The 18,178-nt window shown below is 42.2% G+C and overlaps 1 protein-coding gene across 2 annotated transcripts in view; it reads left to right on the top strand.

Annotated features, from left to right (window-relative positions):
• grid1a (glutamate receptor, ionotropic, delta 1a) overlaps window positions 1–18,178 on the top strand; it is a 328,027-nt gene that overhangs the window by 309,080 nt on the left and 769 nt on the right. For both annotated transcript variants that reach the window (XM_083775212.1, XM_083775211.1), the window contains exons 13-14: window positions 3,532–3,698; window positions 15,464–15,704. In XM_083775212.1, coding sequence (XP_083631338.1) covers window positions 3,532–3,698; window positions 15,464–15,704 — 408 coding nt within the window. The remainder of the gene's footprint in view (window positions 1–3,531; window positions 3,699–15,463; window positions 15,705–18,178) is intronic.

Genomic DNA, 18,178 nt, shown 5'->3' with positions numbered 1-18,178 from the left:
ACAAGGTTTGTGGACAGACACCAAAAGCTGGACATTTTCCCTTGGAGTCATATGTAGTCAAGTCATAGATGACTGGATGGCCACATGAATCCACATTGGAGTGATGGAACCCAAGATCCACATTATTTCCTAGTGGTTCATTATTAGATCACTTGGTTGTGCATGTAAACCCATTCCCCAGGACCAACATGCTGTTTTGCCCGATGTGCTGTTTTGCCAATGTCTTTTTTTTATGCACCTCTAGCAAATTAGCAATGCGTCTTGGTGCAATCACCCCCTAATGGTGTTGTTTTTATCAAATAGACTGTAATAATCAGCACCAATGTGGGGAGTTTCAGCATTACTGTTTTCCCTTTAGTAAGAAAATGAGGCAAATGTGGCCTCAGACATGGGGTCATAACAACTCATTTAATATGATCAATGTTATAATATCTTCCCGGTCTGTGTACCATTATCTGAAATGAATGTTCTCAAACTTCCACATTCTTAAAAAGTGTTTTGCATTTGACTTGATTTATACTTTTTTATGCGTGCCAGGCAGTTTCACCCACTGAAAATAACTGTCTACTGTCCATGTAAAAGCTCACAATGTGTCTGCATTGCTTATAAAGTATATACTTTTATGTACAAATCAGGTTTAAGAGCAATCCAAGGGGAATAATCTGAATGTCTGAATTTATCAAATTGGTGGGTGATTTAAATCACTTCAGCTACCGGTACTTAAATTAGCAGTTGATTTGAGAACCTAGTTTGACACATTATGCCACAATATATATTGATCACAGAATCAATTAACCATTATTTTCAGTTGCAAAATCAGCTACATTGATTCCATTTTGATACATATTTTTAATTACTGTTGAACAATACTAAATCTGGGCAATCTTTGTTATTATTATGTGCGTCAGTGATTGCCCTGCATTTGAAGTTATTATTATGTATAACTTCTCAAGACACAGGCATGCAGGCTGACACTGTGTCATTCATAGTGCACAGATTCACTGAGGTGTTGGATTGAAATGACATTCTTAAGCTCTTCAATTATAATCTGTTTTCATTCTCTCTCCCTTTTGTCACACACACAGGTCTAGTTTTGTCACATAATGCTATTATGGCCAAGAGCTCAAGCTGTGTTCTGTCACTGTGTGGGAGGTTTATCGGTATGGTGGTCATCCTGCTTTTCAGGAGTCAACAGGTGCTCTGTTGAACACATTATCACATAACGCTAGTATGGCCAGTGTCTGATCCAAGAGCACAGCTGTGTTCTGTCTCCATGCGGACGGATATCTATATGGTCTTCCTGTTTCAGGAATCAACAGGTGTTGAACACATAGCTTAAGGTTGGTGCTGAACGGTCTGCTTTATGGGGGATTCTGATGATTCTGATGAATGAGCATCGCGGCCTGTCATAGACATGCACAGAGCAAGTTCTGTCAGGGAACTCAGTGCAGTTGTTGGCGGCCGCCCATTGGGTCGCCTCAATTCCACGTCCACATCCACTCATCCAATCACACACTCATATAATTCTTAGGCTTCGTACAGTATCAGCAATCGGCAATCAAACACAAAAGTTTGATGAAAACAATGTGACTCCCATTGGAAAAGCATTGTGGTGGCCCAAAAAAACGACCAAACATTGCTTGATTGGTGTTTGGTACGTGTGAATGAGGCCTCAGACCGCTCTATTTAATCTGGAAATTTGCACTGCTCATTCCTTTTTGCTTGTGCTGCTGCTCATGCTGCTGCTGCTAGGCTCACCACTCGCTGTCTTTCAGAGTACATAAAAGCAGATCCAATTAATCGCCAAACCATAATAAATATATTGCTCATTTTATATTCAACACACACACACACACACACACACACACACACACACACACACACACACACACACACACACACACACACACACACACACACACACACAAGAATCATCCAGTAATTAAACACATTATATTCAGTGAACTAGATTTAGATATACACACTTGTCTTTGAGCCTCCTTATTATTTAAACGGCTAATTGCATGGTGTGCATGGCGTAGATCAGTCAATATAAAATGGCACTTTTCAGCCTTTACCTCCTCCAGCTCCCGACAAGTTTGACTGAGCCCTTTATTCAAAAATGGGGGAAAAACAAGACTTAATCATTACTTGATTGCCGCACTCTTCATCGCCAATGAAGCAGGATAATTAGCACCGTTATGCATTTCATTACAATTTTACCATGATTTGAAGGAGAATAAATGACAACCTGCCATGTGCTGCTATTCCAGGCATGGGTTTGAACTGTGTGTGAGAGACAACAAGTGACTAAGGGAGGGAGGGAGGCGAGATAGATTTCTTTCTAAATCCTGATGGCTGTCTTAAAGCAGCTGAACAGTCAGGACATATTGTGCAGTTGAAATGGCCTGTTCACAGTTTTCTTCACGGACAGCACAGCATTACCTTGGAAGACACTAGAGACATTGGGGGTAGAGGGAGGGGGACAGGACAGGACAGGACAGGACAGGACAGGCAGAACAACAAACAAGCTCACGCTCTGAAAGCATTTCAGACAGTCAGAGGTCGACCTTGCTCTACAGAGATTCCTACTGTGAGAGCCCAAGGCTAGAACATACATGACATGTGTCCATATGTGGAGTCTAGAATGCTTCACACTCAGGACATGCTAAGAAAATTATGCTAACCTTATTCCAAACAATATGGATGAGAATTTGCATCAGTTTTGAACGGATAAAGTATTGTCTTGGTGTTTTTCACTTTTTCAGCCTAACTATACACTATTGTGCATTACACATTCCATAATTTATTATGCAACCAATTACCTTCATCTACATTTTAGTTTTAATTCATGTCATGTCAGACATTTCTGATTGTTATTGCAGTCACTAGCCTACACCATGCATGAATATATGAATACATAAACATAATTAAATTAATTGATAAGCTACAATATGTGGGTTTTATGTCCATTTTATGTCTCCCTCACACAATGGACAGAGATAATTGCGACAATGCCTGAATTAAATTAAAGACGGTGTCTGCTTAAACTTTATTGGCATTGTCAATTATCAGGTGTCCGGCCTGACTACCTGAAACCACTGCAGCTGCTGTGCTAGGGTATTTGTATTATCATGCAGATTGGTCAAAATAAAGTCTTATTCATTAAAAAGCAGCTTTGATTAATACATGAATAATGAATCTAAAACACATAACTTCTTTCTAAAACTTGCCAGCCTTGCTTTGCATATCAAAGTAGCGCCCTGGGCATGATCTGTCTACCACTGACCTGTCTACCGCTAAACATCGTGCCTCGCGGTGCTTTTTCTTGCTTTTAAAGAGTTTGAAGTAGCAATAGAGATAACTGCCTGGGACAATTTGATTAAGTAGCATGGTCAAGATGTCATGATAGGCCCCCCACACGCGACATGTGCGCTGAACGCAAAATTCCAGTCGTCTTTCAAAGACTTGTGTTCAAGTAATTTGTGTGTCTGTGCATTTGTGCGGGTGAACTGTTGTATACTTGTCCAGGTGAAGAGGGAGTCCTTTGCGTTCCTGTGGGACATGGCGGTGGTGGAGTATGCGGCACTGACAGATGATGACTGCACGCTGACGGTGACGGGCAACAGCCTGAGCACCAGAGGCTACGGGATGGCCCTTCAGCATGGCAGCCCTTACAGAGACCTTTTCTCCCAGAAGTAAGTATAGGACACCATGTTACATAGGCGGCGGGTGCGTTTTACCTTTGGGTAGGCTATAGAATTGCGTTGGGGGGGGGATAGCCTGACCTAAGCAGAGACATTTCTGGCCTAGATGGGAGGGTCGCGCCTCAGAAATGCGCGCACCCTGATTGGATCTCATCGATCTGTCCGTCACCCCCGGCCCCTCCTCTCCCCCCTAGTGCAGCGCTACGTCACATCATTTAGAGCGACGCCCACCCGGAAGGGTTGACTCCCACTTTTAGACTGGTTCAGCCCACGGCTTTTTCCAGGCTTTCATCTTTCGCGCAGACGAAATGAAAGCCTGGGTATCGAGGCTAGGGGGGGGACTCTCGCGGCCGAGCGAAGCGAGGCCGCCGCCGCGGATTTATTTATTTATTTATTTCCCAGATGGTCTAAAAATGAGTTATTTAGCATACTTTAACCAATGAATTAGCCTATACACAGACAACGACTTTTTCTCAAGTCTCGAGTCAGTCAGTCAGTGTAGATTACCCGGCGGTGTTGCTGCCCCTCCGGGAGTCGCGGCTCATGGCTCTTGAAAGACGGCACAGAGACAGCAGTCACTCCGCTGAACGTGTCAGTGTTGCTGCAGTGGTGTGAACTGTGAACCGTGCGGACATTGACTGGTGGTGCTGAGTTCTGACAGCCACTCACTCTTGCTGTTTCCCAAAACAAACCAGCGCGCGCTACTTTTTGCTACAAAGCGACTGGAAGGACGAGGTTTACAGACATACCAATAGTAGTCAATCATATGCTGATTAGGCCAGTTGCTGTATAGTGTATAGCTATAGCCTATCCGATCAGCGATCACCAGGGGGCAGCGACAACACACACACACACACACAATAGCCTTCTATAATGCTGCGCACATATATTATATATATTTAAAAAAATACCCAGCATAATTTTTGGGAAGGCTAAGCCTTCCCTAGCCTTATGCACCCGCCGCCTATGCCATGTTAGTATTGTACCGGTACAATAATGAGGCTGTTACATTTGTTTGCAGCAAGCCACATCTGACCTTCTCTTTGACCTCTTCCAACCTACTTCCTTATTTTATAAACACATCTTCAAAACGTTGATATATTTTTAACCCAGACACCTGCAGACAACAGACCTACAAGCTAACAAAAAGCTTGTGGGCCGTCTATTTGCCATCACAAAATGTAAAACAGGGGGTTAAAGCATGATCCCACCATAGCAACGTTGCACTCCACTGACTACAAGCATCTCCCTTTGGGTCATGCTGCCTCTATATACACCCCCTGCCCTCTGTCTATTCCCGTTCTTATTAGGCCCAGACAACCTTTACTCAATCTCATACCTCGCACAGTCACCCCATCAAATCTCATTCATACAGTATTCCCTGTAGACCCAAGACTCCTCCCACTAAATGTGATAACAAGCTTAACCTTGCCTTGTTTAACATCAGGTCACTAACAAATAAGTCCTCCTCTGTAAATGATATAATCTGTAAAGAGAAGCTAGATATAATCTTTCTAACAGAGACATGGCTTGGCTCGGATGGAGCTGTTCTCCTAGCGCCAGCCTGTCCCGCAAACTACAGTTTCATTCACTCTGTTCGCGAGGCTAAGAAAGGAGGTGGACTGGCAATAATTTTTTCAGACACATTAAAATTCAAGGCTCTGACCCTGGGCAGCTTTACATCCTTTGAATACCAGGCCACTATATTACTTGGTCAATCCTCTATGCCAATGATTAGCATTTATCGCCCGCCAAAATGCAGTAAAGCAATATTTCTAACAGAAATATCAGAACTTTTATCTATCTGCTCCGCTAACTATGACAGAACTCTTATCTCAGGTGATCTTAATCTGCACCTGGATGATGCTACAGATGCTGTGGCTATGGGTTTCTTAGAGTTATTGCACATGTTGTTGGGCCTACACATAAACATGGGCACACTCTGGACCTGGTGATTTCTAGAGGGATGAACATCACTGTGGAAAGGACTATTGAAAGGCCTGAGCTATCAGACCACTATTTGCTGTGTTTTAATATGACTGTCTCTGATCTAGAGAAAAACATCACTGAATATACAAAGCGTTTTTTTAGCTCTTCTGCAGCCGACGAGTTCTCTCGTCATCTGGCCCCCCCCTGCCCGATACTCCCCCAGTAAATGATATGGTTCAAACTTTTTTATCTTAAACTAGAGTCAGCTCTTTATATAGTGGCTCCCTTTAAAACAAAAAAGAAACATAACACCAGAGTAACGCCCTGGTTAAATGAGCATACACGCTCACTGAAGCAAGAATGTCGTAGAGCTGAGCGAGCTTGGAGAAAAAATAAACTCACCATCCTCTTAGAGATTCTTAAAAAGTCAACAGTCGCCTATAACAAAGCCTTGTGTCTAGCAAGGCAGGCATATTTCTCTGGCATTATCAATGAGAACAAGAAAAATGTCAGAGTCCTATTCTCTACCATTGAACGACTTTTAACCCCCCCCCCCAGTCCTACAAGCAGTCATTCGCGGCCTCTAAAGCTAAGTGTAATGAGTTTGCATGCTTTTTTGATAACAAAATCTTTAACATTAGAGCTGATATTATGAATGGTGCTGCTGCTAGCGCAAACCTTCAAACAGCAGCTAATGGTCCCGGGTAGATCTCTCCAAGGGGAGCCTATTATCGTTCTGCGCAATTGATGAAGACGAACTCCGCAAAACCATTTCACAGATGACATCATCCTCCTGTTCATTGGATACAATTCCCACCACCTTTCTCAAAGAGGTCTTAGACAGTGTGATTGGAGATATCCTTAAAATTGTAAACAGCTCTCTACAATCAGGCGTCTTCCCAGACTCACTGAAGACTGCCGTAGTTAGGCCCCTACTCAAGAAACACAATCTTGATCCCTCTGTTTTGGGTAACTATCGACCCATTTCAAATCTACCCTTTCTGGGCAAGGTTTTAGAAAAATGCATCTCTCATCAATTGGATGTATTTCTACAGAACAATAATGTGCACAACAAATTCCAATCTGTCTTTAGGAAAGGGCACAGCACAGAAACAGCACTTATCATTCATTACACAGCAAAAGTAATGAATGATCTTAGGGTGTCTGCTGACAAGAAACATGTATCCGTTCTCTTACTTCTAGATTTAACGGCTGCATTTGACACGATTGATCATTCAATTTTAATACAGAGTTTGGAGCACTGGATAGGCCTGTCCTGGTTCACCTCCTACCTATCAAACAGAAGTTACTTTGTCAATCTAGCCGAGTTTGATTCAGACAAACACGACATCAGTTCTGGTATTCCACAGGGCTCGATTCTTGGTCCTCTGCTTTTCTCCTTGTACATACTGCCATTGGGCGAACTCATTACCAATCACGGAGTCAATTTTCATTTCTATGCTGATGATACCCAACTATATCTCTCTGTGGCCCCAGATGATCCCTGTGCTTTAGACCCACTGTTGACCTGTCTGTCTAGCATCAAATGTTGGATGAGTGAGAACTTTCTCAAGCTAAATGAGGATAAGACAGAAGTTCTCATAATCGGTTTTAGCGAGCAGAAAGAATCAATCAATCAATAAGCAGACTTGGCAACCTGACTGTAGAAAGTAACAGTACAGTAAAGAACCTGGGGGTTATTATTGATTCTGAATTGAATTTTAATTCACACATTAATAAGTTACCAAGATTGCCTTTTTTCACCTTAGAAATATTGCACGAATCAGAGCCTATTTGTCCTTGGACGATGCTAAAACGCTAATCCACGCCTTTGTTTTTTCTCGGCTTGACTACTGCAATGCACTCTTTTCAGGACTGCCTAAGAAAACAACTGACAGACTACAACTTGTCCAAAATGCAGCAGCTAGAGTTTTAACTAGAACTAAGATGAGAGAACATTATTACCCCAGTTTTGGCATCACTGCACTGGCTTCCGGTTGTTTTTAGGATTGATTTTAAAATTATTTTACTTGTCTATAAAGCTCTCAATGGTCTCGCACCTTCCTACCTACGTACATGACTGCCTGCCTAAATATGTCCCAAACCGGCCCCTAAGGTCTTCCACTGCTGGCCTGCTCGCTTTGCCTAAAAAAATGGCAACTAAAAAATACGGGGAAGCAGCTTTTTGCTTCTACGGGCCGTCGGCATGGAACAAGCTCCCACTGTACCTTCGTCAGGCAGCCTCTGTAGACATTTTTAAAGCTCAGCTCAAGACCCACGTCTACAACATTGCTTTTAAGTGATCTTTTATTTTATTTTATTATTATTCATGTTCTCACTGTATTTTATTACTGCTTGTTTCTTTTAATGTCGTTGCCTTGCTTTATCTGTTCTTATCTTTGTACCACTGCCTTCTCCTGATTTGACACGGGAACAGCGCATGTTCGCCAACCTTAATGCATGTTCGCCAACCTTAATGCATGTTGGGACTAACGGGACTTTGGATCTATGGGCAGTCTACCATCTCTTTTGAAAACATTGATACTTCAGCCCCACCTGAATTTCTTACCGTGTCATTTAACTTTCTCTGAGAGTAGCCTACAATGCGAATTAGGTCCCCCAGGGGCCTGTACTTGGTTCCCTACTTTTTTCACACTACACCAAATGTCTTTGCTGGGGGGCGTGGTTATGGCTCTGAGCTAGGTGCACGTCTTTTCGTTGAGCTCCTGGTATAAAGTGCTTAAATTCCTGTAAACTATCCTTTTATAAACAAACCAACCCGATTTCCGACGGCTGAGGCGTAAGCAGTACTCTTGTACAACATTATGACAAAAAGAAAGACAGCGACGAAGAAACCTGAGGCGTCGCCGACCGAGGAAGATGTCGAGCTGGCTAGTACTCCTAGTAGCCCTGCTAGCTCACATGTTAGCCCAGCAGTCTCTGCTACTGCTAGTCCTGTAGCTAATTCTGCTAGCTTGGCTAACTCTGCTAGCACTAGTGCTACTACTCCCCAGAGGGACCTGCCTGCGGCTAAAGAGACCCAAAACATGGACATTATTCAGAGACTTGATTCGATGAAGAATGACTTTGCTTCAAAGTTCGAGGGAGTCCTGCAGGCGATTCAGGAGGTTAAAGCAGACGTGCGGGGGTTCACTAGCCGTATGGATGAGGCGGAACAACGCATTAGTGACATTGAAGACTTTGTTAACTCTGAGAAGAACAAAACTGCCACACTAATCGAACAGGTCAATTTCCTTACAGACAAAGTTGATATGCTTGAAAATCGCTCAAGGAGATGTAACCTACGTTTGATAAATCTACCGGTGAATATCGAGAAGAACGATCCAATTGGGTTTATTACCAAATGGTTGCCTGAAGCCTTGGGGGCCGCTACCTTTCCTTCACCATTAATCATCGAGGCAGCTCACAGGCTCCCGGCGGGACGTCGAAATAGGCAACCCAACCGACCTCCACCACCAAGAGCCTTCATCATGAAGTTTCTGAACTTCCAAGATAAAGTCAGAGCAATGAAAGCAGCGAGGACCTTGGGGAAGATCATGTGTGGAGACCGGGAGGTGATGTTTTTCCCGGACCTATCGGCTGAGCTACATCGACGAAGAAGAAGATTTGATCCAGCAAAACAACAATTGAAAGCCCTGAATGTTCGTTATGGGTTAATGTTCCCCGCAAGACTACGGGTGTGGATGTCGGATGGACAGACTTGTGAATTCGAAACACCAGAAGAGGCAGATAAGTTTGTCCAAGACATTCAACGAAAAGAGGGATCCAGGAAGAAATAAGTCTGACGCAGCTACGGTCTATTGCTTCATACAAGAAAGAAGGTGAAGAAATAATGTAACGTGTTAACTCGGTGTTTTGTCTGTCTGTCTGTCTGTCTGTCTGTCTGTCTGTCTGTCTGTGTCTGTCTATGTGTATATTATTATCTGTCTCTACTCCTTTATCTTACTTCCATATTTTTGTTATCTTTTTTTAGAGCAGATATGTTTTTCTTGCCAGGCCAAGTTATGGCATCATGTTTTCCTTCACGCTCAAGAGGGGTCTTGGTATTGATTCATAAAAATGTTCCATTCCAGGTGACTAATACTATTAAAGGGATTGTGACATTAAAAAAAAAGGTTTTGGAATTGTTCTTGTTTTTTTTAGGTTTTCTAATCTCAATTGCACCCAAAAAACATGAACTTTTAACATTCAGTAGATTTTCTGTGATCTGGGGTTTTCTGGCTCAAACAGGTGCTCTGATTTGCCGGCAGTAAGTGACATCACTTACTGCAAATCCCATATATGTCAATGGGATTTGCCAGCAGATGTCACTGTTTTACTGTGTTGCCTGTTTTCATTGTAGCTCAAAAGGCCCAAAAAACCCCAAAGAAAACTTCAGACCACAGAAAATCCACTGAATGTTCAAAGTTCAGGTTTTTTGGGTGTAATTGAGGTCATAAAACCTAAAATCAAAAATCAAAATCAAAATAAATGAAAATGAATGTCATAAAACCTTTAAAGATACAGCCGGTAGATATTTGATAGTGCAGGGCACTCTGTTAAATGAAAAGATTCATCTGGTGAATGCTTATTGTCCAAACGATGATAATCCCTCATTTTTTGAGAATTTATTTTTACTAATTGCCTCATTGGCGGGTAAAGTATTAATGGCAGCTGACTTCAACCTTACGTTGGATCCGCTGGACCGTTCTTCAGGGCTAGATACTTCTCATCCACAAAGTAGGAAAAAAGTAAAACAATTCATGAAAGACCTATCTTTATGTGACCCATGGAGGATGCAAAACCCAACAAAAAAGGAATTCTCATGTCGTTCTGCAACATATAAAACGTACAGTAGGATCGATTTTTTTCTCATTTCTACCTCCTTATTACCGAATGTCAGATCATGCTCCCAGTTCCCTCATTTACAAGCACCCGCAGCTAATTAGAGGCTCCACAAGATGGCGCCTACACCCTAGATGGTTGCAAGACCCTGACTTTATAAAATATGTGGAAACCCACATTGACAATTACTTCATTACAAATACAAATGAAACTTCTGCAAGTATTAGGTGGGAAGCTTTCAAAGCATTTATTAGAGGGCAAATGATTAGTTACACTAATTCAAAAAGTAATACATTTAGACAACAAATGAAGGAATTAGAGTCTAAAATTAGAGAATTGGAAAGTGCAGCTATTTTAGACAATTCAACACAAACAAAACAAGAATTGTTAGCTCTTAAGACAGAATATGAGGGGCTTTCTACAGTAAAAGTGGAGAACAGTCTATTAAGACTTAGGCAAACCTTTTATGACCAAGGGGAGAAATCTGGAAGATTGCTTGCCTGGCAGATTAAGAAACTGGACTCTCAAAGAGCAATAAGCACGATCAGAAATGAACAGGGTGATTTAACATCAAATCCTAAAGAGATTAATCAAACTTTTGCTTCTTTTTATAAGGGTGTATACTCCCAATCTAATATAAATAGTGTAAATCAGACAGTTTTCCTAGATGGTTTGGATATCCCCTGTATTTCTGAAAATGATAAGCAAGCCCTAGATAAATCATTGGGTTTAGAAGATGTTTCCAATGCCATTCTTAGTATGAGAGGTAGTAAAGCACCTGGCCCTGATGGGATTCCAATCGATATTTATAAAGCATTTAGGGAAAAGTTAATCCCTCCTTTGCTGGATATGTATAGAGAATCGTATGAACAGGGCCGCCTCCCGCCTTCACTTCAGAATGCCCAGATTACTCTTATTCTGAAGCCGGGGAAGGAACCAACTGAATGTGGCTCTTACAGAAGTTTTACCATCGATAATTAAAAATGATCAAAATGGCTTTGTCATGAATCGTCAAGGATTCCACAATGTGAGAAGGGTGCTCAATATAATCAATACATATGAAGGGTCTCCGGATAAGGCTATATTGTCGCTGGATGCCCAGCGTGCCTTTGATGAGGTCCAGTGGCCTTATCTGCTGGAGGTGCTTAAGCGTTTTGGAATAGGAGAGTATTTTTGTAGATGGATTGATATCCTTTCTGTTGACTCCTCTGCCTCGGTTTGTTCAAATGATTTGACCTCTTTACCATTCAACTTATTTCGTGGGGTCCGTCAGGGTTCGTCAATTTTGCCTTTGCTCTTCGTAATTTCTCTGGAACCACTTGCTATAGCAATAAGGTCACATCCCTTGATCAGTGGTATAAAAGTTGGAGACCTAGAGCATCACTTGTCTTTATATGATGATTGTATTTTATTCTTATCAGATCTTGCTAGATCGATTCCATCTCTCTTAGATCTGATTAGTCTGTACGGTGGCTTCTCTGGGTTCAAGGTGAATAAAAATAAGTCATATATTATGTTTCTGAATGAACAGGAGAGAAGAAATCCAAAAGTACCATCTACAGCATTTGCAAACGGATTGCAAATGCTGTAGATGGCTTTGTTTATCTTGGGGTTAAAATTACGCCAATGATAAAACAACTCAGCTCAACTAATTATGAGCCTATGCTAACTAAGGTGTCGGAAGATATCACTAGATGGTCATCTTTACCTCTCTCCATAATAGGACGAATAAATACAATTAAAATGAATGTACTTCCAAAATTCCTATATCTTTTCCAGTCAATTCCATTGGCTCCACCACTACATTTTTTCAATAGAATAAAAAAGTTTTTTACAAATCTTATTTGGAATAACAGAAAGCCCAGGCTTAGACTCTCTCTTTTATATTTGCCATATGATAGAGGGGGTTTACAGTTCCCAAATTTGCAGTGTTACTATTGGGCGTCTCAACTACGCGCTTCAATGTTTTGGTTCACTGGAAATGTTAAGCCATCCTGGGTCCAAATTGAACAACTATCCGCAAGAGATCTATCTCTGGATTCCTTGCTATACTCAGCTCCAGTTAAAAACCTAAGGAAAAGTGTGTCTTTTGTCATCAATACTATAAATATATGGTTTGAAATCCATAAATTCATGGGAAACACCCCAGAGCTGTCCTGCTTTGCACCGATTTGGGGAAATTAACATTTTATTCCAGCTAGAAGGGATATGGGATTTAAATTATGGTTCAATAAAGGCTTAAAGAAAGTGGTGATCTATACGAGAATGGCAATCTAATGTCTTTTGTGGGGCTGAGGAGGAGATACGAGGTACCGCAAAACCACTTCTTTAAATACTTGCAAATCAGAAACCTTATTATTATTATGTGTCAAAAATACAAAACTACCTCTAACCGTGCTTGAGAGGTTTTCCAAACAGGATTGTATTGGAAAGGGGTTGGTCCCACAAATGTATGGTATACTAGAAGGGTTTCATAAAGATGACTCAGAGAAAATAAGACAAAAATGGACACAGGACCTTCAAGTGGAAATCTCTGAAATTGATTGGGGTTTAATATGTCCCAAGGCACAAACACAAACTATCAATACTAGATTAAGACTAATTCAGTATAATTGGATAATGAGAACTTACATAACCCCGGAGAAAGTAAATACATTTGATCCAAACATTCCTGATTTATGTTATAAATGTGGGGAACATAAAGGTACACTGTTCCACTGCTTATGGGAATGTGAGGAGATTAAAACATTCTGGAGGTCTGTGGTCCATTATGTCTCTCAGATTACGTCAGGTCCAGTTCCTCTTTGTCCTAAATTATGTATACTCAGTATTTATCCATTAAATTGTACACTAAATAGTAATGAAAAAATAATGACCGACCTTTGCCTGTTACAGGCCAGACGCTCAATTGCACTATGTTGGAAGAATGTCAATGCCCCTACGATCGGCTTTTGGCTGAGGAACTTAACAACAAGTTTGGCACATGAGAAACTAACATATGTAATTAGGAAGAAACCTGCGGTATTCTATAAGATATGGGAGAAGTTCTTGGACTTCATTAAGCGAGGTGATATTGAAGAGGCTTTGGATGTATAGTGGTTAACTGAGTAGTCAGCTGTGGGGTGGGGGTAGGGAACTGTGACGGACATTGGGCATTTGTTTGTTTAACTGTATGTAATGTGTTTTATTTTCGTTTTATTTTTCTTTATGTCATTATTTATTTATTTTTGTTCTGTATTTATTATTGTCAAAACATTTTGTGATAAGATTTTGTTTGTATGTGTGCTGCCATGCACACATACAATTCAATTGTTTTGAAAATACTTATTTGTACTGTAAAGAAAATGAATAAACATATGTTTAAAAAAAAATGTCTTTGCTGAAAATACGCAATGTGCAAGGTAGATTCATTTTATACAAGAATGTGATTCAGGGCTCACTGTATGGGAGAAAATAAAAGGTCAAAATGTACTGGCATAAGTGTGTGTCTGTCAGTCACACAGACAGAGTGTGTCAGACACACTACAGTGTGCACGAGCGACACGAGCAGAGGGCATCAATAATGACTCCGTGGAACGCCGGCCTCCCCAGGGAAGAGATTCAGAGTCTTGCTGCTGTTTCCAGTCAGCCATCATTATTCTCCACCACAGCATCCATCCATACCTCTCCATGGCCCCATCACCCACCCACTCCACCACAGCATCCATCCATACCTCTCCATGGCCCCATCACCCACCCACTCTCCGTATGCTAACTAATGGGTTGGCTTTAGCATTCGCTCATCTCTGTGGCAGCGATTATTCGACTTGATATAAAACTCATTTGTTCTGAAGCTGCTTTTGTTTTTCTCTTGCCCGTGTTTACGTGGGACTGTGCTCATGATTCTTGTAGAGTTTAGTAATAGATGCAACAAGTCAATATTTTGTCTTCCCCCTCTGCTAACCTACAGTACAAACTAAACTATTGACAGCACTCTTTGACTATGGTTGCTAAATGCTAATGAGATGAAAATCAATGCTAACACATTACTAGTGTGCATTATGGATTGTGTTTTCGCTGTCTGAAATGAATTATATTTATCGTCGCCATCGGTGTATGAATGGGTGAATGTAATGCACAATCTCTGTAAAGTGCCTTGGATAAAAGCGCTATATACTGTAAATGCATTTTTAAAGCAAGGACGCCCGCAAGACTCCAATGTCTTAGTTTCTCTGAACAGTCTTACCGGGTGCGTGGTCGAGGAAAGTTAACTTTACAAGAAATTCTCTAAGGAGAGAATACCAGCACTAGTATAACGCTGACGAAGGCTATACGCCGAAACGCATACGTTGTGCTGTCTGCTCTGCAGCATACTGTGCGAATATAAAATAATAAAAGTGCCTTAAACCAAATGTCCGTGAGTGCTGGTATTCTCTCCTTAGATAATTTCTTGTAAAGCTATATAAATGCACCATTTACCATTTATATCACACTGGTCCTCCACGACCTCTACTGGCTGCCTGTCAAACAAAGAATCCAGTTCACAAAACCACAACATTCTCCTCACCTATAGGGCACTCCACAAGGTGGTTCCCCCCTCCTCAAGCCCCATGTTCCCCCTCCTCAAGCCACATGTTCCGTCCCGTTCCCTCAGGTCCAGTGATGCCGGCCTCCTATTTTAAGAGCAGGCTCCGAACCTGAGGCCTGGAGGCAGCCTTCTCTGTGGCTGCCCCATCCTTCTGGAATGCACTCCCCAAACATATCGGAGATGCCCCCTCCCTCCCTAGGAGTCCCTACATTCAAAACCGCCCTGAAGACCAGAATTGCCTTTCCGAGTTGACTCAGTTTCATCCATCCATCCAGCCATCCATCCATCCGTCCGTCTTCAACCGTTTATCCGTAGTCTGGTCACAGGAGCAACAGCTCCACCAGAGAGCTCCAGACTTCCCTCTCCAGTGTCATTATTCTTTTGACATTTTGTATGTTCTTTTTCCCGTTCTCAGGATCCTGGAGCTGCAGGAGAAAGGAGACCTGGACATCCTGAAACAGAAGTGGTGGCCAAGGAAAGGCCGCTGTGACCTGGACAGCCATGCAGAAGCCCACCCCGAGGGGAGGGCCCTTCGGCTCCACAGCTTTGCGGGGGTCTTTTGCATCCTGGCAGCAGGGCTTCTGCTGGCCCTCCTGGTGGCCGCCCTGGAGACCTGGTGGAATAGCAACCACTGCCGGAGAGAGCAGCCCAAAGAGGTGACCACCGACAACTCGCCAGGCCAGTGCCCTGGCCCATGCCCAACCCTGCTAACCCCGAACCGGGCCGTGGTGGTGGCCGCGGGCCACCCGGCCGCGTCAAGGCCCCGGTCAAGACCCAGACCCCCGGGCCCCCCGGTCCTGCCCAGAGATGCCACTGCCACACTCTACTTTATGGATCCAGCAGGCAGTGACGCCAGCCCCGATTTAGTAGAGCTGCAGTACACCCAGTTATAATAGGTGTGCCCCTGCCCGGACCATGATAGTCCAAACATCATTTCAACTATCTACTCATGCCTTCTCATGTTGGGAGAGAGGTGGGGGTGATTTGTCAGGGACTTATTCGAGGTTTCGGTCCCAAGAAACCGTGACTGTGATTCTTTCTCATACTGAATTTGATCAATTATTCAAATTTTTGGCTAATACCAGATTTATAATCACTGAGTGATATATTATAGATTATAGTGAGAGAACCACAGTCCCAATGATGACAGCCGATAGTGTGGCAAATTCACAAATATAATGATTGAAATTGTACTATGAGCTATGGCGATGTGTACTTCAGTTGTGCAATATAGCTATATTTAGCTCATCCATTCAAGTCTTAACATTAGAACACTGAATTAATCTAGTTGCCGTGGAATGGGCAGCCCTTTTGCATGAGGTGTCCAGACAACTAAGGCTTGACATGGATCCCTAAACTAAAGTGTGAGCACAAACAATCGCTCCATAACTCTAAGCCTTGTGTCGCCTGTTTGACTTGAACGTCCCATAATGCAGAGCCACTGGACAAGGACACACACATGAAAAGTGCAAATCTATCCTGAAATCTGCTAACCTATGGTCATTCAAACTTCCTTCCAAGTTTGAATTGCTGATACAGATTTCAGATTAACATCCAGTCTTGTTTATTGCTGCTCTCATAATGGCCACATAATGCTGTAATATTTCCAACCTAACTGCTGCTGTTATTGGCAGCATATTTTAACTAAATGTGTTTGTAGCCTACAACAGATATTCCATCATTATTGTGTCAGTAGACTTGTCTTGAGATGTGGTACCTTCCTAACCCCTACAACAGCACAATCATATGTAGACATTATGACAGCCATTGCAAGTGAAAACCTACTGTAAACCTATACACCTATGAGCCATTTTAGCAGAGTAACGGCTTATTACAATTATATGTCAATGTCCGGATAAGCACAAAGGGACCTTTTTGGTTATACATGGTTGTCTATGATCTTTGGCAGGTGACTAAGGATTACAGTCTGGAAAGGGTCTCTGGTCCATTGACATATAATGACATAACAAGTACTTCACCGGAAGGCAGGCGGGACATATGGACAGACAGAGAGGGAGACTGGGAGGAGGCAGAGGCTCTTGACACAGGTCAGGATAGGCCTAATATACTGGATGATCATTGGCTTTGACGAACAGAAGGGGGTGGGGGCATGGGGCTCTGCGGTGTGGGTGTTAGATTTTGGTTGCTTCATAAATCATCTCACCCCATGATCTCTGCTGTTTGCTCATTGTCTTGTCTGTCTACTGTATGGCTTTGGTTCTATAGGTGCATGGGGGATAGAGTTTGTTGACTGAACTGCAGTATGGAGGACAGAGAGCAGCTAAACAATCTTCCATATGATATGATTTGCCTGAGAATTTTATTTCAACATAGAACTACTGTTTTCTGACCTTTTGTCCTCCCCTCACTCATACCGTGTTTGTGTCACTCATGGATGCCCATTCTGATGGTAGAAAGAACAAAGTCTTAGATGAATGATGCTTATGATTTAGGTGGAAAGGCACGCAATATTTCCACCTTTTCCTCTTCATTTGGATCACATTTTCTCATGACGTCTGATCCACTGGCATTTCATTTCAACCTGTCTTGTGAACAAAAGGTGCTCTTCATGCAGTAGTATCCTGTTTGGCACCTTAAGGCACATACTGTAGACACTAGACAACACACTATTGCATGAAGAGGCTCCGTTTTAAGTGAGAGATCTTACCTCATAAGATCCTCTATTTGAGATTCTGTTCTTAAGGTAATGTCTCAGCAGTATAATTGGCTGTTTGCTGCTGTATCGTTTGAGTTTCTTGAATGAAGCTGGACTTAATGTATGTATGTGTCATTTTGGCATCATTCAACTTGACACGTTAATGAAGAAAAATAGACTAACTATACCTAACTGGATATTGATTGTTGGATTGACGATGTTAAAGTAACTGTTAATGACCTATATCTTTCTCCCACGTCTGTCCCACCTCTGTTGTTTTCAATTCCTCATTTTACCATATCCACCCATCTATTACTCGCTTCTCACCTTTACTTCCACTCTGTACTTTTTCCACCACCTTCTAAAATCTGCATCTTCCTCATTCTTCAACTAAAAACCCTGTCCACTATCATTTCTCAATCTGTCCTGATCATTCCACTTCCTCTCTCCCTCACGCTCATCCATCCATCCATG

Source organism: Protomyctophum parallelum (genome assembly GCF_964188405.1).
Source record: "Protomyctophum parallelum genome assembly, chromosome: 10".
In the NCBI taxonomy this organism is placed as follows: domain Eukaryota; kingdom Metazoa; phylum Chordata; class Actinopteri; order Myctophiformes; family Myctophidae; genus Protomyctophum; species Protomyctophum parallelum.
The sequence above is the reverse complement of the archived record's forward strand: the minus strand, read 5'-3'. Positions and strand labels throughout refer to the sequence as shown.